Genomic DNA, 23,542 nt, shown 5'->3' with positions numbered 1-23,542 from the left:
TAATTTAATTAAATTTTTTATTTTTTTATAATTTTTTTAATTTAAAAAAAAATTAATAATTTATTTTCCTTTTTTAATGAGAAGAAAAATTTTAAAATGTTCAAAAATATGTTAATATTTTTTTTTTCTTAATTTTTTTCGATAAAAACAATTTAGGTATAAAAAAAAAATTTTTTTAATATTTTTTTTTCAATTTTAATTAAATTGGGTTTCCAATATTTTGTTAAATAATTTAATTTTTTTTTCATTCTTTTAATATTTTTGGTTTAAAAAAAATAATTTTCAAAAATTTTTTAATATTTTTTTTATGAAAAATCAAAATATGAAAAAGCTCAAAAATATGTTTATAATTTTTAAAATTTTTTTTTTCTGAATTTTTCGATAAAAAAATATTTATATGATATTTTAAATAATTTTTTATTTCGATTTTTGTTAATTTAACACAAAATTTTTATGAAAACTTTTTAATTTAATTCAATTATTTTTTATTTTATTTTTTTTTACATTAAAAATTGATATTTATACTGTTTCGGGACCTGCGAGATGATAATTCTTCCATCAAAGCTCAGAGAAGCGAACGTAAAGGGATCAACGCTCGACCATTCACAGCAATAAATCGAATCCTCGTGCTGTTCGAACATTTGCAACAATCCATCAGACAACGTTCGTTCAACTCCTTCTTCATCAGCTTCGGAAGAAACGCTTCTCGCACACGTCAGAATCACTTTATTGTCCGAACTCGACGACAAAACCAACGAATCGTGAAATGTATTGAATCTCACACTAAAAATCCAATGATTGTGATCAGATCTCGCAAAAACAGGTTGCTTCACACTCCGACAATCCCAAATCTTCAAGGCGCCATCATCGCCTCCCGTCACGAGATGACATTGTTTGTTCGGATTACAGTCCAAATCGCGAACCAGCTGCTGCCCGTGCGCCTCTTCAATTGTCCAGGCAACGTGATTCATGTCGCGCGTGTCGAAACTCTTCACGGCGCCTTCGTGCAAGGCGATAAATTGATTCGCGTTTTGCTGAGACCATTTGCCGCCCGTGAATTTTGGTCCATTTTTGCCATTTTGCACTTCGGCGATGGTAGTGTAAGCACTTTCGGCACGCGACATGACTTTAATTTTGTCATCCAAGACAATCGCGAGGAGATTCGCATCCGAAGGATTGAATTCTGTCGTTTTTATTTCACTTCCATCCGTTTCGAGGACTTGTGTGTCGGCAAATTGGAGATATTCGTTGTCAGGAGACACCTCGGAGCCCGGTAACTTAAGTAAAGCAGTCTTCATTGTCACCTGAGAGTTTTGATATTCGCTGAAAACGCAAGACATCAAGTCAGATTCGTGCGGCGAAAACCGCAGTTGCCAGATTTCGCCGTGAGGAAAGGCGTAAACGGTTGTTTTGTACGACACGGGACTGTCTTCGTTCTCCGACAGCAATTCGATGCAGTGAATTTGGTTGTTCGGCTTGAGAGATTGTGTGCCAATGTAGAATTGGACGACGTCAGAGTTGCTCGAACATAAGGAACGGGTCTGAAAATTGAAGGAATTTAAAGATTTTTTGACAAGTTGAGAAGAAAATTAAAAGTTACTTGATTATCGACGCCATAAATTACTGAATTTGCCTCATCCATGATGGAAAATAAGGCAAAAATACGAAGGAATGTTGGTTTCAATTCAAGCTGATACTGTTTTGATTAAATTGAGACGATCGAAAGTGATACTTTGGTAAGTGTATGGGCTTGTTTTTTTACAAGTCGTACTAAAAAAATTTTTTGATGATGATTCAAAAATACTTTTTCATATACTTTGCTCATTTTTCATCAAAAATCGTCTGAAAATGTTATTAAAAGCTTTGAAGTCATAAAAGGTATTTTATGAGGTAAAATTTTTTTTAAGGTAAAAATATTTAAATCTCTAAATTTATATTAATTTGTTTCATTATCGTATTTTTTTACTGAATTCTAAAACTAAAAAGCGTTATGAGGCCTATAACGCTTTTTCGAATTAATATGAAATATCGTTATGAAACTTTAAATTGCTCTTGTACATCGGAAACGCAAAATTTAGAAAAAGTCCAAAACAAAAGTTGTTTCTAATGCCAAAACCTTCAATTTGAGCTGGAGAACCGTGATCTACAAAAGTTGAAAAAATTTTGAAAAATCGGTATGTGAGCCCTCATAATAAGAGGATTTTGACTTAAATTTTTTTTCATCAATTTTTTTCGCTAACATCTTTAAATGGCTCCTGTACATCGAAAACGCAAAATTTAGAAAAAGTCCAAAACAAAAGTTGTTTCTAATGCCAAAACCTTCAATTTGAGCTGGAGAACCGTGATCTACAAAAGTTGAAAAAATTTTGAAAAATCGGTATGTGAGCCCTCATAATAAGAGGATTTTGACTTAAATTTTTTTTCATCAATTTTTTTCGCTAACATCTTTAAATGGCTCCTGTACATCGAAAACGCAAAATTTTGAAAAAGTCCAAAACAAAAGTTGTTTCTAATGCCAAAACCTTCAATTTGAGCTGGAGAACCGTGATCTACAAAAGTTAAAAAAATTTTGAAAAATCGGTATGTGAGCCCTCATAATAAGAGGATTTTGACTTAAATTTTTTTTCATCAATTTTTTTTGCTAACATCTTTAAATGGCTCCTGTACATCGAAAACGCAAAATTTTGAAAAAGTCCAAAACAAAAGTTGTTTCTAATGCCAAAACCTTCAATTTGAGCTGGAGAACCGTGATCTACAAAAGTTGAAAAAATTTTGAAAAATCGGTATGTGAGCCCTCATAATAAGAGGATTTTTTCGCTAACATCTTTAAATGGCTCCTGTACATCGAAAACGCAAAATTTTGAAAAAGTCCAAAACAAAAGTTGTTTCTAATGCCAAAACCTTCAATTTGAGCTGGAGAACCGTGATCTAAGGAGCTCAATTTTCAAAATTTCGTAAGAGAGCCCTATTTTTAATGAAATTTGAAAAATTTATGAAAACGAAAGAAAATCTCCAAAAAAAGATTTGAGTAATTTAAAAGATTATTAAGAACTTTTTAAAATTAAAAAAAAATGAATATGTTTTCATAAAAAATTATTGAATTTAAACAATTTTCATTTATTTTTAATTTAAAATTTGATTCAAAAAATGATTAAAAAAAAAAAAAAATCCGCAAAAAAATAATTCTAAATAAAATTTTAAAATTTAAATTCCATAAATTTAGTAATAATTTTTTTAGACAAGATTTTTATTTTTTAAATTTTTTTAAAAACAAATTTTGTTGCAAAAATAAAAATCGAAATTGTAAATTTTGAATTTCAAAAAAAAAAAAAAAATTTAGTATGCTTCAAAAAATTTGCCCTCAGACGTATCAAATTATCACTTTCAGCCAACCCAAATTTCACGTGAGGAGTAACGAAATATTCTCGGTTGTTGTGTATCACCGAAATTGCATAATTTTGCATAAATCTTTCGAATATTCGCAGAAAACTGTCTCAAACACTCACAAATTCCATTGTGACACAAAATTAAAGTGATTGTGCATCAAAAAAAGGTAAAAATTATTCAAAACTAATCCCGCAAAATACAAAAATCGAGTGAAAGAAAAAATTGCTGTGAATCTCAGTGCCTATTTTCTGCTATTGAAAATTTTCATTTGAAACTTTTATGCGGTTTGCCTTGAAAAATGCACTGTGCAAGTGTGTTTAAAGTGAAATCAAGGGAAAATTCCGTTTGTGAAATATGCGAAAAAAAATATTTCTCATGAAAAATTATTAAAAATTAAAAAAACTTTTCTCCCAAGAATTTCGAGGTTAGAAAAAGCGAAAAAAAAGGGAGCGAGTCATCAATCAAATGAGTCACAAACCAGAACCAACTGTTAATTTTATTGATTTTCGGGGGATTCCGAGAACTGGTTTATGGCGCGGCGGCGTTATCATCAAATTTTTAACAGCTTTTGACGAATTTTACTACCACTGATAATGAAAAGGAGATTCTATCGACAGAGACACGTAAATAAAAAGGTTGACCTGAATTGCCAAACACATGTTTGATGCACATAGTGCACGAAAGACGTTAGTAGACGTGTTATAAATCAGGTTTTGTATACAATTAAATGATTAACGACCTCTAAGAATAGAGTGTGGAACGAAAGTGATCAAGTTTAACAAACCTGTTGGCGCTGTATTTGTGTCAAAATGCCATAAAAAATAATTTTTGACATAAATTTTGATGTTTAGCAAGACGAGCCCCCGACGGAGTTGCGCAATGGCATCATCGAAAGCCGTAAAAGGAGTTTTTTAGACGTCAAAATGGTCTAGACGAGGGTTATCAGTACTGACCTACCACAGAATGTGAATTTTTTCCGACGTTTGAAGTCCATATCGGTCGGCGAACTCGATTTTTGTACTCTGGAACGTCGCTAAAAGCTAAACAAACACAAGAAATCCAGAAATTTCGTCAGTTTGGACCAGATTTAATGAGTTATGAGGCACAAACAAGGTCTTAATTAAGCAAACATGACGCCCGCTTCACATCTCGTGCCTTATCTTCGTCATTTACGCATCTCCGACAGACACAATATTGACTCGATGACACAAAAGTAGCACAACAACAACTTTTTTTGATGAGAAACGACGCAAATATCTCTCTGTTTACCTCAGTCATGCACGTATCGCGCTCAGCTGACTCGTTTTCTCGCACAATCCTGCCTCTGAGTAATTTCTCAGTTGTGTTTGAACATTCGGCGCGACAACATTCGCAGCAAAAGTCGTCGCGTAGCTCGCGTAATCAAGAAAAAATTCGATTTTTTGGCAAATTTTTGTACTTTTTCCGTTTTTCGAACGACTCCAAGTCGTAAAGTACCAAAAATCTTCGACGAAATTAAGGTACGTGGAAGATTTTCGTCTGACCTACATAGGGAAAAGCGATTTTTTTCGTATTTTTCAACGACCAAGTGTTATATAAGAGAGTACTTTTCTGTGTCAAATATTTCGAAAAAATTTCCTTTCGCTTTTCGTGCTCAATTTTTTGTGTGTTGTGACAATTGATTACACAAAATGTTCAATTTTAACATAAAAAGTGAATTTTTTAAAAAAAATTCTGACGAGACTTGATGAAGTCGTAAAAAAATGAATAAAAATAAACAAATCGATGGAAAAAGTGCCCGACGAAGGTCGAAAAAATCGAGTTTCGGAACAAAAAGTTCTAAATTGACATTGAATTATCGAGAATTAAGCGGAGGGCGAGGTGTCACAACATGCTCGGCATTATTTTCGGCAGTGGTTCACACGTCAGAGACACAAAACTTGATAATTTGCCAATTTTTATCTACACAATAACAAAATAATTTAATTTTTTTCGGTATCTTTGTGTTTGTGCCGCCGTTGATAAATATTGCTGACCGTGCAAGATAACGTCATTCGCAACGGAAAAAGGTGTTTCTGCGTCGAAATTTCCGAAACTTTGGAATTATGCAAGAAAAGTCGCAAAATTGACGCGAAGCACGTGACTTATTATCGCTCGACTTCACATTTTGTCATAAAATTATTTACTTAGAAATACTTCCCACACGCTAATTGACGTTTTTTTTTGTTTTCTTATCTCGTTGTAGCAAAACCGAGTGACATCCACAATTTTTAAAGCAAAAAGTATTAAGAGACACGATGCATAGAGCAAAGGCAGCAATTAGCGTCATTGCGCCCGTGGGCCAACAAAATTTCGGTGCATGGCTTCTGCGGGGCAGCAACAAGTCAAAGTTGACAAATGAACTGGTCGCTGCGTCATCCGTCAAGTTGTACAATTCGACGGCAGCAGAGCCTTTTCTTAATGGAAGCAGCTCAGCGTATGTCGAGGAGATGTACAATGCCTGGTTGAAGGATCCGACATCCGTTCATGCGGTAAGATTTTTTTTTTTGAAAGTGAAAGATTTTGGTTTTGAAGTGAAAATTCGAGGAAAATTCGGAAAAGTTGTAAAATTTCGTGGCGAATCATGAAAAATTTTAAGGAAATTGAAGGCAACTCATGTAGATTTTAAAATTTAAAAAAATTTACTGCCGAAAAAAAATTTTTGTGAAAATAAAAAAAAAATAAAAATTAATTGAAAACTTAAAAAATTTCGAAAAAAGTGAAAAATTATGAAAATTTTATTTTTTTTTTAATTTCCCAAATGTGCCAATTAATCTAAAAAAGCAAATTCAAAGTATAAAAAATAAAAAAAAAAATATTTAAAAAATAAATTAAGAAAATTTTAATGAATATTTGAAAAAAATCTCGAATAATTTCTAAAAATTCGAGAAAACACATGAAAAATTTAAGAAAAAAATAAATTTTAATGAAAATTTTCTAAAATCATTAAAAATTAAAAAAAAAAATAAGAAATAAAAAAAATTGTGGAGAATTAATTTTTTTTTCATATTCTTAAATGTGCTAATTAATCATAAAATCAACTTGTATAAAAAATTATAAAACTGAAGAAAATTTCATGAAAATTTGTGAAAAGCTTTCGGAAAACTCGAGAAATTCATGAAAATTATTTTTCAAAAATTAAATTATTAAATTTTTTTAATTAAAATTCAGGAAAATTGTGGAAAATTTGAAATTTTTTTTATGAAAAAAATTACAATTGAAAAATTAAAATATGATAAAATTTAAATGAAAATAATTAAAACTTGTTAAAACTTTTTTAAAAAATAATTTAAAAAAAAAAATGAAAATAAAAAAAAAAATTTGAGGTTATTTCAAAAAAATTTTTTTTTTAGAAAAAAATTAAAATATATGAAATTTTTTATTAAAAAATTAAAATTTGAAAAAAATTAAAGGAGAAAAAATTAAAATTTACAAAAAATTATGAAAAATCTGAGGAAAATCAAGAAAATTTATAAAGTCATTTAAAATTTTTAGAAAAAAAAACTTTATAATATGAATTTTTAATAAAAATCGTTGAAACATCTGGAAAAGTGACATAAATTTTCAACCAGAAAATAAAAAAAGAGCAGCAAAATTCTTCGTGTCACGAATATTTTTCAATTTCGTCCGAATTTACTGCACACGAGAGTGAAATTCGTGAGAGAATTGAGAAAATGCATCGTTGCACTCAAAAATTCTCTCACTCTGCATTCACTCTATATCTACACGCATGCATCTCACTTCAAGATCAAGGTCGTTCATGTTATTGTCGCCATGTTACGACATTGAAAGAACTTGTTTTTACCACTTTTTGTTTTTTTTCTTACTTTTTTTTAGTCATGGGACGCCTATTTCCGCAACAACTCGTACTCGGCACCCCCATCGTTGGCTCCCCTGCCGAAAAATCACGTTCCTGCGTCACAATATTTGGGCGCCTCGTTGCCTTCCGCTCCCATGGGCGGCGCCGTTGGAGGTCGCATCGACGACAAACTCATCGACGATCATTTGGCAGTGCAAGCTATCATTCGTAGCTACCAGGTATGAAATTTCGTGAAAGTTTTTTTTTCCTCATCGGAGACTGGATTTTCATGGAATTAGGCGGGAAATTAATTTCATCATAAAAAATCACATTTTTTTTATTTCTTCACGTGGATTGTGAGTCATTATGTTTTCAAAAAGTATGCATGCCCTGCTGTCATTTCTTATCTCTCATGGATTTATTATGATTTAATTAATTTTTTTATTGTCTGTGAGTTGAATGTTGTTCGTTTGTATGCGAAAAAAAAGCATTTTTCATCAAAATTTCATGAAAAAAAATAAATTTTTTAACAATTTTTCACAAAATCATCAAAAATCCAGTCACGTGGTCATTTAACAGCCGATTACGATCCATTGGGTATTGTTAATGTTGACAAACAAGTTGGTCCAGATGGGATTGCACGACGTGCTAATGAAAAAGTTACACGAACTTACATGCAATTCGGTAATTATTCGGTTTTTTGACAATTTTTCTCTTTTTTTCTATCTTAAAAAGCAAAAATCTTTTGAGATTCGGATTAATTTGAAGCAATTTTGGCGTGTGTTAACGAAAAATTGTACATAAATGTTGTCGGTGTGATGCCTTGCTTGTCTCTGTCTCAATTTTCTCAACTTCTATGGATGTGATAACACAAATTTTTTCACTTTTTTGTACATTTTTGCACTAAAATCGATGTTGGATGTAATTTTTTCTTAAATTTTATCATTTTTTACCAAATTTTAACATTACACAAAACACTTTTCATTAATTTTTAACATTTTCACACCTGAACATTAATCAAAGTCATTGTCATCCATCCGAAAAATTCATGTCATTGACAAAAAAAATTATAAAAAAAAATATTTTTCACAAAAATCTACGAACCTCAAACTCGTCTGTACAGATTCGTGGGCACAATGCAGCAATTTTAGATCCACTTGATATCTCAAACCCTGACTTAAAAGGCCGGAACCCAATTTATCACATTCATGCATCCTACAACTTTGGTGAGTATCGAAGCCTGTCCCTTTAGCAGCCCCAAAATCCATTTTTTAGCAAAGAAATTTCCTTTTTTTAGAGAAATTCCTCGGAAATTGGCAGGTTTTTTCACACCACACACTTGACATTACACAAAAAAACTCATTTCTTAAATTTTGTAGATATTTTTAGTACTTTAGTTGATAATTTTCCAGCACATTAACTGAATTTTTGAGCTTTTAGCGAGCCGCAGAACGTTTTTCACACACAAGCTTTTAGAGCGATTGAGCGATTTTTTATCCGAATTTCAAGATTTTCTAATTTTCCTTTCAAATTAACAAAAAAATATTTTTTTTTCTTTGCTTTTCTATCTTTTTTCTCTAAAATTTGTCAAATTTTAATCATTTTTCATGTGAATCCACAGAGGAAGCTGACATGGATCGCGTTTTCAAGCTCCCAAGCACGACATACATCGGCGGCAAGGAGAAATTCCTTCCGTTGCGCGAAATTTTGAACCGTCTCGAGAACACGTACTGCAACAAAATCGGCGTGGAATTCATGTTTATCAACTCTTTGGAGCAGTGCAACTGGATTCGTCAGAAATTCGAGTCCCCGAATTCGATGAAGTTCACAAATGAGGAAAAGAGATTGTTACTTGCGCGTTTGACGCGTGCCCATGGGTGAGTTTTTTGAATTTTTTAATGAAATTTTGTTTTAACATGATGAATTTTTTGTAGATTCGAAGCTTTCTTGGCAAAGAAATTCTCGTCGGAAAAACGTTTTGGTCTCGAAGGATGCGAAATTTTGATTCCCGCCATGAAGGAAGTTATCGATGTGTCGACCAGACTTGGAGTTGAATCGATTGTCATGGGAATGCCGCATCGTGGAAGGTTGAATGTGCTTGCGAACGTTTGCCGTAAGCCGTTGCATCAAATTTTCACACAATTTGCCGGACTTGAAGCTGCTGATGATGTGAGTTTTTGAATTTTTTAACCGAATTTCATAGAATTTTGAGCTGAAATGATGCAAATTTTCTTAAAAATTGATGAAAATAATTTTTTCACGTTTAAAATCAATAATTTTTTGACTTTTGAAACAATTTTGACCAAATATGATTTTTTCGAACGTTTTTAAATTAAAATTTGAACGAAAATTGCTCATAATTGAGAAAAATTAGAAAATTACCAAATGATAAAATTTTATGAGCTAAAAATTTTCAAAAAATTACTAAAAATGCCAAAATTTTTATTAATGTCAAGTTAAAAAATTAAAAATTTTAAAAATTTTAAAATCAAAATTTTTTAAAATCAAAAATATAAATTTTTTAAAATTAAAATTTTTTTAAATTTTTTAATTTTTTTTTTTTAATTTTTTTTTTAATTTTTTTTAATTTTTTTTTTTCAAAAAAAAAAAATAAATAAATAAATAAAAAAATAAAATAAAATAAAAATAAAATAAAAATTGAAAGTGAAATCATATTTTATCATTAAAAAAATTTTTAAAATTATTTTTAATTTTTTTTTTTATTTTTTTAATTCAATTTTTAATTATTATTTTCAACAAAAGTAATTTTTTTCACCAAAATCTTTTTCCATCAAAACATTTTTTTTTTCTAATAACACAAAGAGTGTCAATTTTTCAACTTAAAAATATAAGAAATTAAAAATTTAAAAAATTTTCACATTTTTTGAGTAATTTTTTTATAGAATTTAATTAAACTTTAAATTTTAATAATTTTTCATCAAAAAAAAAAAAAAAAATTAAATTAACATAAAAGAAATCAAAAATATTAAATTTTTACCTCAATATTTTCTCTTTTCCATCAAAGTTTTTTTTTTAAATTATTTTATTTTTTTAAACCAATTTTTTAATAGCTTTTCTCATTTAAAAAAAAATTATTTCATCAAAAATAATTTTTTTCATTAATTTTTTTTTATTTTTCGAATATTTTAGTTATTTTTACATCAAATTTTCGAACTTTTTAGAACAAAAAAATTAATTTAATAAAAAAATTCAATTAAAACTTACAAAATTTCCTCTTTTCAGGGTTCTGGTGATGTCAAATATCACTTGGGCACATACATCGAGCGCTTGAATCGCGTCACAAACAAAAACATTCGTCTCGCTGTCGTCGCCAACCCGTCTCACTTGGAAGCCTGCGATCCCATCGTACAAGGCAAAACGCGTGCCGAGCAATTCTACCGCGGCGACAACGAAGGCAAGAAAGTAATGTCCGTTTTGTTGCACGGCGACGCCGCTTTCTCCGGTCAAGGTGTCGTTTTCGAGACAATGCACTTGTCCGAGCTGCCCGATTACACGACGCACGGCACAATTCACATCATCGTCAACAACCAAATTGGCTTCACCACAGATCCGCGTCATTCTCGTTCCTCCCCTTACTGCACGGATGTCGCTCGTGTCGTAAATGCTCCCATTTTCCACGTGAACTCTGACGACCCGGAAGCTGTGATGCACGTTTGTCGCGTCGCTGCTGAATGGCGCGCTACTTTCCACAAAGATGTTGTCATCGATTTAGTGAGTTATCGTCGCAACGGCCATAATGAGATTGACGAGCCGATGTTCACGCAACCTTTGATGTATAAGAGGATTAAACAGACGAAACCGTGCTTGGAATTGTACTCGAACAAGTTGATCACGGAAGGATGTGTGACAGCGGATGAAGTGAAGGATGTCAAGGACAAATATGACAAAATTTGCGACGAGGCGTTCGAACAGGCGAAAACTGAGACACATATCAAGTACAAGGATTGGTTGGATTCGCCCTGGTCTGGTTTCTTCGAAGGCAAGGATCCCTTGAAAGTTTTGCCGACGGGCGTTATTGAGGAAACTTTGGTCCATATTGGCAATCGTTTCTCGTCCCCGCCCCCAAATGCCGCCGAATTCGTCATTCACAAGGGTTTGATGCGTATTTTGGCCGCTCGCAAGGAGATGGTTGAAGCTCGTGTCGCCGATTGGGCCATGGCAGAAGCTTTCGCTTTCGGTTCTTTGCTTAAAGAAGGCATCCATGTACGTCTCTCGGGTCAAGATGTCGAACGTGGCACTTTCTCCCATCGTCATCACGTCTTGCACCATCAAACTGTCGACAAAGCTACTTATCGCCCCTTGTGTCATTTGTACCCCGATCAAGCTCCCTACACCGTTTGCAACAGTTCCTTGTCCGAATACGGCGTACTTGGCTTCGAACTCGGATATTCCATGACAAACCCGAATGCCTTGGTTTGTTGGGAAGCCCAATTCGGTGACTTTAACAACACGGCGCAATGTATCACCGATCAATTTATCTCCTCGGGACAGGCGAAATGGGTGCGTCAAAGCGGTTTGGTAATGCTTAACCCACACGGAATGGAAGGTATGGGACCCGAACACTCCTCGGCACGTCTCGAACGTTTCTTGCAAATGTCCTCAGATGATCCAGATTATTATCCTCCTGAATCGGATGAATTTGCGATCAGACAATTGCATGATATTAACTGGATTGTGGCGAATTGCACGACGCCCGCGAACTATTTCCATATCTTGCGACGACAAATTGCTTTGCCTTTCCGTAAACCCTTGATTTTGATGACGCCAAAGTCGTTGTTGCGTCATCCGGAAGCCAAGAGTCCTTTCTCTGATATGACCGAGGGAACGGAATTCCAAAGGTGAGTTTGTTTTTAAATTAAAATAAAAAAATTGTTTTTTCACAAAAAAAAATTAAAAAATAATTTTTTTACTAAAAATTTTATGCCATAAAAAATATTCTATTATTTAAATTGAATCAAAATTTTAAATAATTAATTTTAATTTTTTTAATTTTTTTTAAATTTTTTACGTCAAGCTAAATAATGAAAATCCAATTATTTTTTAAAAAAATATTAATTAAAATAATTTAAAAAATTGAAGAAATTTAAAAAAGAGTGTCATATTAAATTTTTAAAATTTTTTACTTTAAATTTTTTCGAAGAATTAAAAATTTGTTAAAAAAATAATTTAAATTTAATTTTAAAAAATTTAATATTTTTATGAAAAATAAATTAATTAAATTATATAAAAATTCAAAAAAATTAAAAAATATTTAAATTAAAAAAAGTTTAAAATTTAATAAAAATTAAAAAAAAAAATTTAAAAATTTGTAAAAATATTTAAATTAAAGAATTTTTAAATTTTAAAATAAAAATAAAAAAAATAATTAATTTGATAAAAATAAATAATTAAATTTATTTAAAAAAAATTATTTTATGAAAAATACTTCAAGAAATTTTTAAAATATTTAATTTAAATTCCTGAAGAAAATTAAATTTTTATTTTTTTAAATTTTATTAAATTTTTATTTTAATTTTTTTAAAGTCAAAATTTTATTTAATTTTTATAAATATTTTGAATTATTTTTTTGAATTTAATTTGAAAATTTTTAATTTTTAAAATAAAATTTTGAAAAGCAAAAGAAAAAAATAAAAATTTTAAAAATTAATTAATAAAAATTTAAAATTATTAAATAAATAAATTTTTAATTATTTAATTAAAAAAAAATTTTAAATTATTTAATTTTTAGTAAAAAAAATTATTAAAAAATAATTTTCTAATAAAAAAATTATTTTTTTCAGAATGATTGGCGAAAAGGGAGTTGCTGCTGAAAACCCCGGATCTGTCAAGAAATTGATCTTCTGCAGCGGTCGTGTTTACTATGACTTGACAAAAGCCCGTGCTGAGCGCAAATTAGAAAATGACATTGCTATTGCCCGTGTTGAACAAGTAAATTTCCCTTTAAAATTAAAAAAATCTCATTTTTAATTCAATTTTTTTTAAATTTTAGATCTCTCCCTTCCCATATGACTTGGTGAAGAACGAATGCAACAAGTATCCCAATGCCGAATTGTGCTGGGCACAAGAAGAACACAAGAATCAAGGCGCTTGGAACTACGTCTTGCCCCGCTTCGATACCTGTCTCAACTCGTCTCGTGACTTCAGGTAAGAATTTGTCTCGAAAATCCCCAAAAACTCCAATTTCGGTCTTAATTTCCTTTAAAATCCTGATTTTTGACACTTTGTGGGTCCCGTTTTTAAGTTTTTTCCATGATTTTTCCTGATTTTCCCCAAAAAATGCTGAAAATAACTCAAACGCATGCTTAAATTGGTGAAATTCCAATTAATTTCGTGTGAGGGCAAACACTTGACTCAGAATCCCTCGGTTTTCGTCGATTTTTTCTTCCAAATAACAACAGTTCGAGTACTTTTGAATGACTCTGGGAAATTTTTAATTGGTGACGGCTTAAAGTTAAGAAGAAATTTACGGGAAAAAACACATAAAACACACACGGCTTTGATTTTTTTTAATTTTTTCATCCCATTTTGTTCATTTTCCATCAATTTTTTTTGAAAACCACAAAAAATCAACACACACATTGTTTCAGTGTCGTTGGAAAATCTGACGAATCCTGGTTAGGAAAGCTTAAGATTAAAAAGTCGAGTGCCGACAGCCACTTGGTTGATGATGGCTCGAAGGGCACTCGAGGTCCCATCCAGGTGAAGGATAATTTCAATGCTCCGGATGATGCGGCGCTTAAGCGTGCACGTGGCTCCGTACGACCATTTAGGTGAGGGCGATTCTCTCGCTCTGTGTTTTCATTCACGAAGCAAAAAAAAATTAATTGGCTTTCGATTTGATTTTTAATTTTAAAAAATTTGGCTAAAAACAAGAAAATTTCTTTTAAAAAAAATATTTTCTTGTTTAAAGCGTGAATTGGCTAATTTTCACATAATTTCTATTATTTTTTTGCATTTTTTTTATTAAAATTAGAACGAATTCGTGTTGCACATTCATCGTCGTTCACTTCTTTCTATCTCTCTTTTGCGGTTTCTTGGAGTCTTGGGTCTCGAAAATGTGCATTTAACCATTTTTTAGTTGTTTTATTTGTTTATTTTTTAATGTGATGTGTTTGAAATGTGTGTTAAAGATTGTCAATTACTAACAAGCATCATGCATGAAGTCATTCAAACCTACTAACAAATTAAAAAATTAAGCGTTGCAAGTGATTTTTAGGTTCAAACGATAAAAAAAAATTATAAAATTTATTTTTTAAAAAATAAAATTTTCGACAAAAATATTAAAAATGAAAAAAAAAAATAAAATTAAGACAAAATTTTTAAAATATTTGGAGAAATTTAATTAAATTAATTATTTTTTAAATTTTAAAAAAATAAAAAGAATTAAATAAATAATTTTTAATATTTTTTAAAATAAATATCCAAAGAAATAATAAATTTATTTTTAAATAAAAAAAAATAAAATAAATTTTAATCAAAAAAATAAATAAGAATCAATTTAAAGTTTTTTTTTTAATTTTTTGAAAATATTTTAGTGAAAAAATAAGATTTAATAAATTTTATTGATAAATTTTGAATAAAAAAATGAAAAATATTTAATTTTTAAACTTAGACGATGAAAAATTTGATAAAAAACGAAAATTTTTTGACATTTAAAGTTGTTTTGATGAGCAAAAAAATTAAAAATGTTCTAAAAAAATTTTTTTTAAAGATATTAGATGAAATTTTGTCACGTGACAAATTGAAAGACAAAAATTAATAAAAAAAATTAAAATAAAAAATAAAAAAAAAAAAATAAAATTTTATTTATTTAAAAATTATTTAATTTTTTTTTATTAAAATTAAAATTTTATTTAAAAATTATTTAAAATTTTTTTTTTTTAAATTAAAATTTTATTTCAAAATTATTTAATTTTTTTTATTAAAAATTATCATAAATTTGGGAAAAAATTAACTTTAATAAATAAAAAATATTAAAAACTTCACTAAAATTTTCAAACAAATTCAAAAAATTGACAAAATAAAATATTTTTTGTTCTTCGAGCCTAATATTCACTTGTAACAATGTCTTATAACGTTCCAAAAGTTCTCTAACGAAAAATTTTCCTTGAAAAAATAATCAATTATAATCCATTAACTTAACGATTGTCTAACGCAAACAAATATTAGCAAATGACTTTTTGTCACGAACGTCTGCATTTTGTTATTTTTTGTACTTTTCTTGCATCCAATAATTTATTTTTGTTTTTTAATCATTTTTTGTTTCCATTATTTTTATTTATTTATTTTTTTCTGTTACTGAAAATTATGTTTTAACGAAACCTCACGTCAAAACACAATTTTCCCCCAATTTAAATATTAATTCAACAAAAAACTAACTTTTTTCTTATTTTTTTTTTAAATTGCGTTCATCATGAAGCTATGCTGGTCGTCCATGCGCTCCATCTACCGCTACAGGTTCCAAGGCGCAACACATCAAGGAGTTGAACAACTTGCTCAACGACGCCATGGAGCTTAAATAAGATTTAGACGATGATTATTCACTTTATGGTTACATTAAAGAATATTTTTTTTAAGTGTAAGATATTTAAAGAAAAAAAGAAAAAGCAGGAAAAGAAAAGCTGGATTTATTTTTGAGACCTAAAATTATTTACGAAAAAAAAATTAATATTAATTAATTAAAGTGTTATATTTATTTTATTTAAAAAAAAATTAAACTAACACTCACTTAATAATCAAACTTATTATTTTGTAGTAAATTATGAAAAAAATTATAATTAGTTTAGAACAAATTACGCAAAAAAGTAGGAAATTGTGTACGTAATTTATGTATTTAATTGTTTGATAAAAAGAAAAAAATGCTTCGCTTACTTATATTATTTACTTATTTTTATTTATTTTGTTTGTTGTCATCAGTATTTACCATTTAGTTGAATAATCATTGAATTTTACGAGGGCTGAGAGCCATCCAGGGGGAGACAAGGGAGGGGGAAACCAAAAAAAAAATCGTCGTCAATGTAAAAAAAAAAATTGTAGGAAAAAATTGTTAAATTTTTTGCACTTTTTGCATGAAAAAAAAAAATATGAAAAATTTTATATGCACCACAAAACTTATTACAACAACAACTTTTCTTCTAAAGAAGGAGAGCTTTGCACTCGCCTCAGTGATAATTTGTAGAGTAATAGATGTTTTGTGATTTTTGACCCCAAACAGAAAAAAATCTCTAAAAAAAAATAAAAAATTAATCTTGATATAAAATATTATTATTAAAATTAAAGAAAATAAATTAAAAATAAATAAAAACCCACTAATTATTTTTTTTTTTCTCCAGAAGTGATAAAAAACTCAAATATGTGGGACGCCTTGCAAGTGCATCGACAGCTACGGGCAACAAATTCCAACACAGAGAAGAATTCAGACGTTTAATGGACGATGCGATGCAAGTTCAAGGCTTTCCCTTAGATTCTGGTCCATTTTCCGAAGGTGAGGTAAGACCCGAAGATATTTGGACGACTTTCAGTAACTTTTTTATGTACAATTTCATTACGCAGCGACGACGAAATTGAATTTTTGCACGGGTCCAAAGATCATTTTTAATCAAATTTTGAAATACACGAACGGATTGCAGTAATAAAAAAGCGACATTCTCTCGTCTGATATCTTCTTTCGATGATTCATCAAAACAATTCCACGAAATCGCAAAAAAAAATAAAAATCTGTGACGTATAAGAGATAAAAACGATACGAAACGTAAACGTACGAAAATAAAACGTGAACTCGGGTTTCTGCGAATTTCAGCACAAAAGTAAATGTGTGAATGAGGTTTGACGTCATCACAACATGTTCGTTGGGTGTATGAGAATGGTTGTTACATCACATTTAAGTATCGTGATTTTTTTTGGGAAAGTACGGAGGTTGTTCGTGTAGTTTTATGAATGAAACGGCGGCGTAAAAGTTTCTAATGGAATTTTTTCGTGGAAAAAGTGAAGGTTTTTTTTAAGTTTTGCGTCAAATTTCATACAAAAAAAGGTTAATGAATTGAAGTTAAATGAAATTTTTTGAAGTATTGAACAAAAGTTGGCAATAACGGTAGTATATTGAAAAATTAGACTAATGTAATGAAAAAATTTTTTTGTCAAATCTTGCTCCAAATGGATAAAAATTTGTCAGAGGGCTCTAATTTATCATTTTTAATCATTTTAAAACTCAAAACTGCCAAAAAATTGAAACTGAAAAAAATTTTTTCCTTTGACACAGTTTTGATTTGAAAACTAAATCAAGAGCAAAACTGTGTCAAAAACTATGTCAAAAACTGTGTCAAAGCAATTTTTGTCAAATCTTGCTCCAAATGGATAAAAATTTGTCAGAGGGCTCTAATTTATAATTTTTAATCATTTTAAAACTCAAAACTGCCAAAAAATTGAAACTGAAAAAAAATTTTTTCTTTGACATAGTTTTGATTTGAAAACTAAATCAAGAGCAAAACTGTGTCAAAAACTATGTCAAAAACTGTGTCAAAGCAATTTTTGTCAAATCTTGCTCCAAATGGATGAAAATTTGTCAGAAGGGCTCTAATTAACTTATTTTTTTTTCCTTTGATTTTTGAAAAACTCAAAACTGCAAAAACTAAAAAATTGAAAGCTTTTTGAAAAAAAATTTTTTCAGATTTGAATTTTTTTTCCTTTGATAGTTTGAAAAATAAATCAAGAGCAAAACTGTGTCAAAAACTATGTCAAAAACTGTGTCAAAGCAATTTTTGTCAAATCTTGCTCAAAATGGATAAAAATTTGTCAGAGGGCTCTAATTTATCATTTTTAATCATTTTAAAACTCAAAACTGGAAACTTAAAAAAAAGCAATTTTTTTTCTTTGGATTTGGTATAGTTTTGATTTAAAACAAAATAAGAGCAAAATAAAATTGTCAAAAACTAACCTCATCTTTTAATTTTTGAGAAATTTTGAATTTATACAGTTCCTTTGAAAATAAATCAAGAGCAAAAAAAACTATGTCAAAAACTGTGTCAAAGCAATTTTTGTCAAATCTTTTTCCAAATGGATAAAAATTTGTCAGAGGGCTCTAATTTATCATTTTTAATCATTTTAAAACTCAAAACTGCCAAAAAATTGAAACTGAAAAAAAAAATTTTTTCTTTGACACATTTTTGATTTGAAAACTAAATCAAGAGCAAAACTGTGTCAAAAACTATGTCAAAAACTGTGTCAAAGCAATTTTTGTCAAATCTTGCTCCAAATGGATAAAAATTTGTAAGAGGGCTCTAATTTATCATTTTTAATCATTTTAAAACTCAAAACTGCCAAAAAATTGAAACTGAAAAAAAAGTTTTTCTTTGACACACAAACTAAATCAAGAGCAAAACTAAAAACTATGTCAAAAACTGTGTCAATTTTTGTCAAATCTTGCTCCAAATGGATAAAATTTGAAAACTAATCATTTTAAGAACTCAAAACTGACAAAAAAATCATACGAAACTGAAAAAAAATTTTTCTTTGACACAGTTTGATTAAATCAAGAAAACCTCAATTTCAAAGAGCTTTGAAAAAATATCAAAAACTGTGTCAAAGCAATTTTTGTCAAATCTTGCTCCAAATGGATAAAAATTTGTCAGAGGAAAAAAATTTTTTTCTTTGACACTTTTGATTTGAAAACTAAATCAAGCTCAACTAATTTATCATTTTTAATAATTTGGAAAAAGTTTTCAACATAGACATCTGGATTTGACTATTTATTATTATTTTCCTTTTCTTACCTCACATACGAACGTTCTATTAATTTTTGTGATTTTATTTATCCAAACTCGCCAATATTCTACCAAGAACTCCTCCTTTACGTCTTTTTTCTTTCACGGAAAATCCCAAATATCCGCTTTTCCAAAAATTTCCCGTTAAATAGGATTTCCCTTCAGTTACTTACCTCACAAAATAATGTACATGTGAGGATAGTAACTTTTAAAAATCCAAAAAAGAGGCTCATGACTCCCATAAAAAATCGCCTCTTGCAAATTCAACAAATAAACTTATCAATTTCATTCGTCTCAAAAATTATCCAATCCCCGCCCAGCAAATTCGTCATTTTGGACCAATCAGCTTTCAAAAATGACGTCATCCCGTACCCATATGTAACATATGCGAAAAACAATGTGATGATTCATATTTTATATGTGGGTCCCATACAAAACTCGACATCATTTCACTGTAAAAATTTGACGAGAACAGACGGAATTTTATCTTTTTCCTCCCTTCAAAAAAAAAAAAAAAGTTTCAAGTAATCGAAAGGATCGTAAATAAACAATTTCAAAGAGATTCGATAGAAATTAGCTGAAAATCAAAGAAAAATATTGAAAAAAGTGTTTCGCAATCGTCACAAAATTTTATGCTTGTGTGTGTCTCCTGCCTTACAAAAATACCAAACACATACAAAAAAAAAATACTTTTTTGAATAAACACAAGTGACACAAAGCAAAGTGCAGAACTAAAAATTTCAACAAACAACAACAAATTTCGTGTTTTTCTCGTACGTTCCATACACGCAAAGCACGAAAAAAAAATCTTCAAGGACTCAAAAGTTACAAAAAACTGATGTCATAAATAGCTCAAAGTAGCTATCCGACAACAAAAAAAAATTATGCGTGAAACTACCAACGGCGACTCATTTTACGAAGATAACAATCAATTTACCGCACCTTCGAGCACCTCGACGAGCAACAACAACAACAACGCCGCCATGCCAAACTCACAGGGAATCAAGAGGCCACACAGCTTGGACTTTAGCGGAGGCACAAAACTCGGCAAACGGAAATTCAATCAATCGTTGCAAGTGGCTCCGGTCTTGGATTCGCCCGATATTCAGAAATTGGGACTCGCAACGCCCGACATTGAAAAGTTTATCTTGAACAATCCGACGGGAATTTTACAAACGCCTGGCGTTGGCATGAATTTCACACCAAAGGTGAGTTTAAAAAGAGATTTGAAAAATTTTGTTGACTTAAGACGACTTAAAGCTTAAGTTTGAGTTGAAATTCATTTAAATTTGGCTTAAGTTGAACTAAAAAAATTTTTTTTATCAAAATTTGTCAAAAAATCAAAATTTTATTGACTTTTGACTTATTTTTATACATAAACTTAAGCTTATGTACTTTAAGTCAAACAAATTTTCAACTTAAAGTCTCTTAAGTTAAGTTTCAAGTGAAACTCACTTTAATTTTTCTTAAGTCAAACCTCAAAAAAATTTTTTTTTCTAAAATTTGATCGAAAATTCAAAATTTTATTGACTTTCTTATTTTAAAACTTAAAGTCAAGCTTAAGTCTTTTAAGTTAAAAAATATTTGAACTTTAAGTCTTTTTAAGTCTTAAGAGCAAAAATTGCTTAAATTTGAATTAAGTCATACCTCAAAAAAATTTTTTTTTTCAAAATTTAGTCAAGAATTCAAAATATCAAATATTTTTCACTTATTTTAAAATTTGAACTTAAGCTTAAGTTAAACAATTTTTCAACTTAAAGTCTCTTAAGTTTAAGTTTAAATCAAAAATTGCTTAAATTTGACTTAAGTTTTTACAAAATTATTTTTTTTTTACAAAAGTTTAACGAAAAATCGTTGAATAATTGACTTAAGCAACTTGACTTATTAAATAAAAAATTTTTAAGTTTCGACTTAAGCTGACGTAAGAGTAACTTAACAAATTTTTTTGTTAAAATTTGATGAAAAAATGTTAAAAGTTTAACAAAATTCAACTTAAGCTCAAACTTAACCTTAAATCCAAATCATTTTAAGTCAAAAAATTTTAAATTTTCATTTCTTAAGTTTTCTTAAGTCACAAATCTAATCAAAAAGTGCCCTTATCTCTTCTCAAATACTCGGTTATCAATATTTTTTCTTCAAGAGTTACGAGTTTAGTCATTCACTGAACGTCTTTCAACTTCCTTTTCTCCGCGACATGTGTTCAAATCGCTTTTCACCGTGATTCATCAACTTTTCTTCTTAATTTTCTTCACAGGCGACAATCGAACAAGAAGAATTCGTCTCCGGATTCGATCAAGTATTAAACGACATTCGTATCAAAAACGAGGCGAACAACAGCAACAACAACAATAATCAGACAAATAGCAATACGAGCATCTCAACCAGCGTAACGACGGTAACAACGACGAGTAACATGTCGGGCGGAGGAATAATTTATGCGGGTAAGTCCCCTTTTTTTTGACAAAAAATCTCAACAAAAATTATTTTTTTGTGTTTTTTTTATTAGATTCCGTTCCTCTGGCGACAATTAAAGAAGAACCCCAAACAGTGCCTCAATCGCCGCCCGTCAGCCCGATCGACATGGAGAACCAAGAACGCATCAAACTCGAACGGAAACGCCAGAGAAATCGTGTCGCTGCGAGCAAATGTCGCAAACGCAAGCTCGAACGCATCTCGAAGCTCGAGGACAAAGTGAAGAACCTCAAAAGCGAAAATGCGGAATTGGGCGCCGTGATATCGGGCTTGAAGCAGCACGTGTTCAAACTCAAGCAACAAGTCATCGAACACGTGAAAAGTGGATGTTCTGTCAATTTAGCGGGACAATTTTAAGGTTTTTAGAATTTAAGAGCTTTTTTAAAGAAAAAAAAAACTTCTAAGAGATGAAAAAAGAAAATGTTGCCTTCATTGTAATCGTTGTACGAATAGATTGTAACTTTTTTTAATTTTTTGACTAGTCTTCGATCAGAGCAGTAAAAATGTAAGCTTTTAATTATCACGCGCTACTGTATGGTTAATTAATTAATTATTTTATTGAATATTTAGATGTTAATGTGATTTTTTTTTAGTTTTAAGGAGTAATTTTAAGGAATGTAAGCTAATAATGCTACTTTTACCATTAAAGCATATTTTTTGATAAAAATGACGAATTAGGAAGAGATGAAAATAAATTATAAAAATATATTAAAAAAGTTTCCTAATTAAAAAAATGAGTTTTTATTCAATAATTTTATTATTTTATATTTTTGGGGGCGTTTTTCGTCAAATTTTCATGAAGATTTCATCCAAAATTTTAATTTTTGTAAAAAAAATTTCGTTTGAAGTTAAAAATTTGATAAAATTTAAATAAAAATTTTATTTTTTATGAAAATTTTTGTTCGAATTTGATTTTAAAAGTAAATTTTGGGTATAAAAATTACAGTAAAGGGCTTTAATTAATCAATTTTAGTCAAAAAAAAACTAAATTTATTCAAAATTTTAAAGAAATTGTTTAAAAAAAGATTTTTTCTGACAAAATTTTGATGAAAAATGCTTTAATAGGAAATTTTTTGTCAAAAAACTTTCCATTATTACGAAATTTATCCAAAAATATTTAAAATTAATAAATATTTTATTCTTTCCTAAAGTTATATTGACCTAAAATTGACTTTAAAGTAGAAAGTTTGCCTTGAAATTATCAGATATGAGATGAAATCAGCTAAATTTGTACAAAAAAAGTCATAAACTATCAGATTTTACTTACAAAAGGAACTTGCCGAAGAGATATTAACTCAATTTTGAAAGTTTTTAGCCTTGAAATCGTCTGTAAAGAGCTTCAGATAATGAATTTAGTTCAAAAAAGTGATATTTTATGAAAAAATTTACAAATATCGGCTTAAAAAGTAACTTTTCTGAAGTCAAATTGTCTGAAAATTATATTGAGAGTAGATTTTTGTTTTAAGAAATTGCCATTAAAGTACTTTGAAATACAAAATTTTTCCAAAAAGTCAAAATCTATGGAAAATTTATCAATTTTTCTCTAAAAGTTGAACTTACTTAAGGGATTTTCATTCATTTTTGAATTTTTTTATCCATGAAATCGAACAAATTTCATAGAACAAGCTTCATAGAACAAATTTCGTTCAAAAAATTGCAATTTTAATTAAAACTTTACAAATATTGGCTGAAAAAGTAACTTTTCTATAGTCGAATTGACTAAAATTTATTTTTAAAGTAGATTTTTTGAAATTTTTGGTCAATAAATTGTCATTAAAGTACTTTGAAATACAAATTTTTTCAAAAAAGTTAAAATTTCGTAGAAATTGATTAAATTTTAACTCAAAAAGATACTTTTCTAAAATTATTTTAAATTAAAATGCAATTTTTGACCTTGAATCCATCAATTTAATACTCAAAAGAGCAATTAAAGTAAAAACTTTGATAAATTTTGTCGATTTTTAGTATTTTTCATGTCTAAAGAAGCCTTTTATTACCTTTCAATACCTTTAAAAGGGCTTTTATCTGAGAAATTCTTTAAAAAATGAACAAAAATCTTCAAAAAACTAACTTTTCTAAACATTTT

The 23,542-nt window shown here is 29.2% G+C and overlaps 3 protein-coding genes across 7 annotated transcripts; 2 read left to right on the top strand and 1 right to left on the bottom strand.

Moving 5' to 3' along the window:
- Positions 1-461: 461 nt before the first annotated feature.
- Positions 462-1,715, bottom strand: LOC134831131 (EARP-interacting protein homolog). Its single transcript, XM_063844788.1, has 2 exons — positions 1,601-1,715; positions 462-1,541 (listed from the first exon to the last, which is right to left on the bottom strand). The coding sequence occupies exons 1-2, from the start codon at positions 1,640-1,642 to the stop codon at positions 501-503; spliced, it is 1,083 nt and encodes a 360-aa protein (XP_063700858.1). The 5' UTR covers positions 1,643-1,715; the 3' UTR covers positions 462-500.
- A 1,705-nt stretch (positions 1,716-3,420) lies between these two features.
- On the top strand, positions 3,421-15,811 carry LOC134831996 (2-oxoglutarate dehydrogenase complex component E1). 5 transcript variants are annotated; one of them, XM_063845852.1, is made up of 11 exons: positions 3,421-3,553; positions 5,612-5,897; positions 7,243-7,443; positions 7,765-7,888; positions 8,826-9,081; positions 9,139-9,373; positions 10,448-12,063; positions 13,006-13,153; positions 13,215-13,369; positions 13,813-13,995; positions 15,645-15,811. In XM_063845852.1, exons 2-11 carry the CDS (start codon positions 5,664-5,666, stop codon positions 15,745-15,747), a joined length of 3,255 nt encoding a protein of 1,084 aa, XP_063701922.1. In that variant the 5' UTR covers positions 3,421-3,553; positions 5,612-5,663; the 3' UTR covers positions 15,748-15,811. The 5 variants fall into 5 exon arrangements, with proteins under 5 accessions (XP_063701922.1, XP_063701923.1, XP_063701921.1 ...); XM_063845853.1 differs by lacking the exons at positions 3,421-3,553; positions 7,765-7,888 and adding exons at positions 4,720-4,886; positions 8,328-8,430; XM_063845851.1 differs by lacking the exon at positions 3,421-3,553 and adding an exon at positions 4,720-4,886.
- A 3,639-nt stretch (positions 15,812-19,450) lies between these two features.
- On the top strand, positions 19,451-21,862 carry LOC134829998 (transcription factor Jra). The gene is made up of 3 exons (XM_063843327.1): positions 19,451-20,192; positions 21,239-21,425; positions 21,491-21,862. The coding sequence occupies exons 1-3, from the start codon at positions 19,869-19,871 to the stop codon at positions 21,811-21,813; spliced, it is 834 nt and encodes a 277-aa protein (XP_063699397.1). The 5' UTR covers positions 19,451-19,868; the 3' UTR covers positions 21,814-21,862.
- Positions 21,863-23,542: the final 1,680 nt, after the last annotated feature.

The sequence above is a fragment of the Culicoides brevitarsis genome, chromosome 2 (assembly GCF_036172545.1).
Source record: "Culicoides brevitarsis isolate CSIRO-B50_1 chromosome 2, AGI_CSIRO_Cbre_v1, whole genome shotgun sequence".
Taxonomy (NCBI): Eukaryota; Metazoa; Arthropoda; class Insecta; order Diptera; family Ceratopogonidae; genus Culicoides; species Culicoides brevitarsis.
Note: the sequence above shows the minus strand (reverse complement) of the source record. Positions and strands in the feature narration are given on the sequence as shown.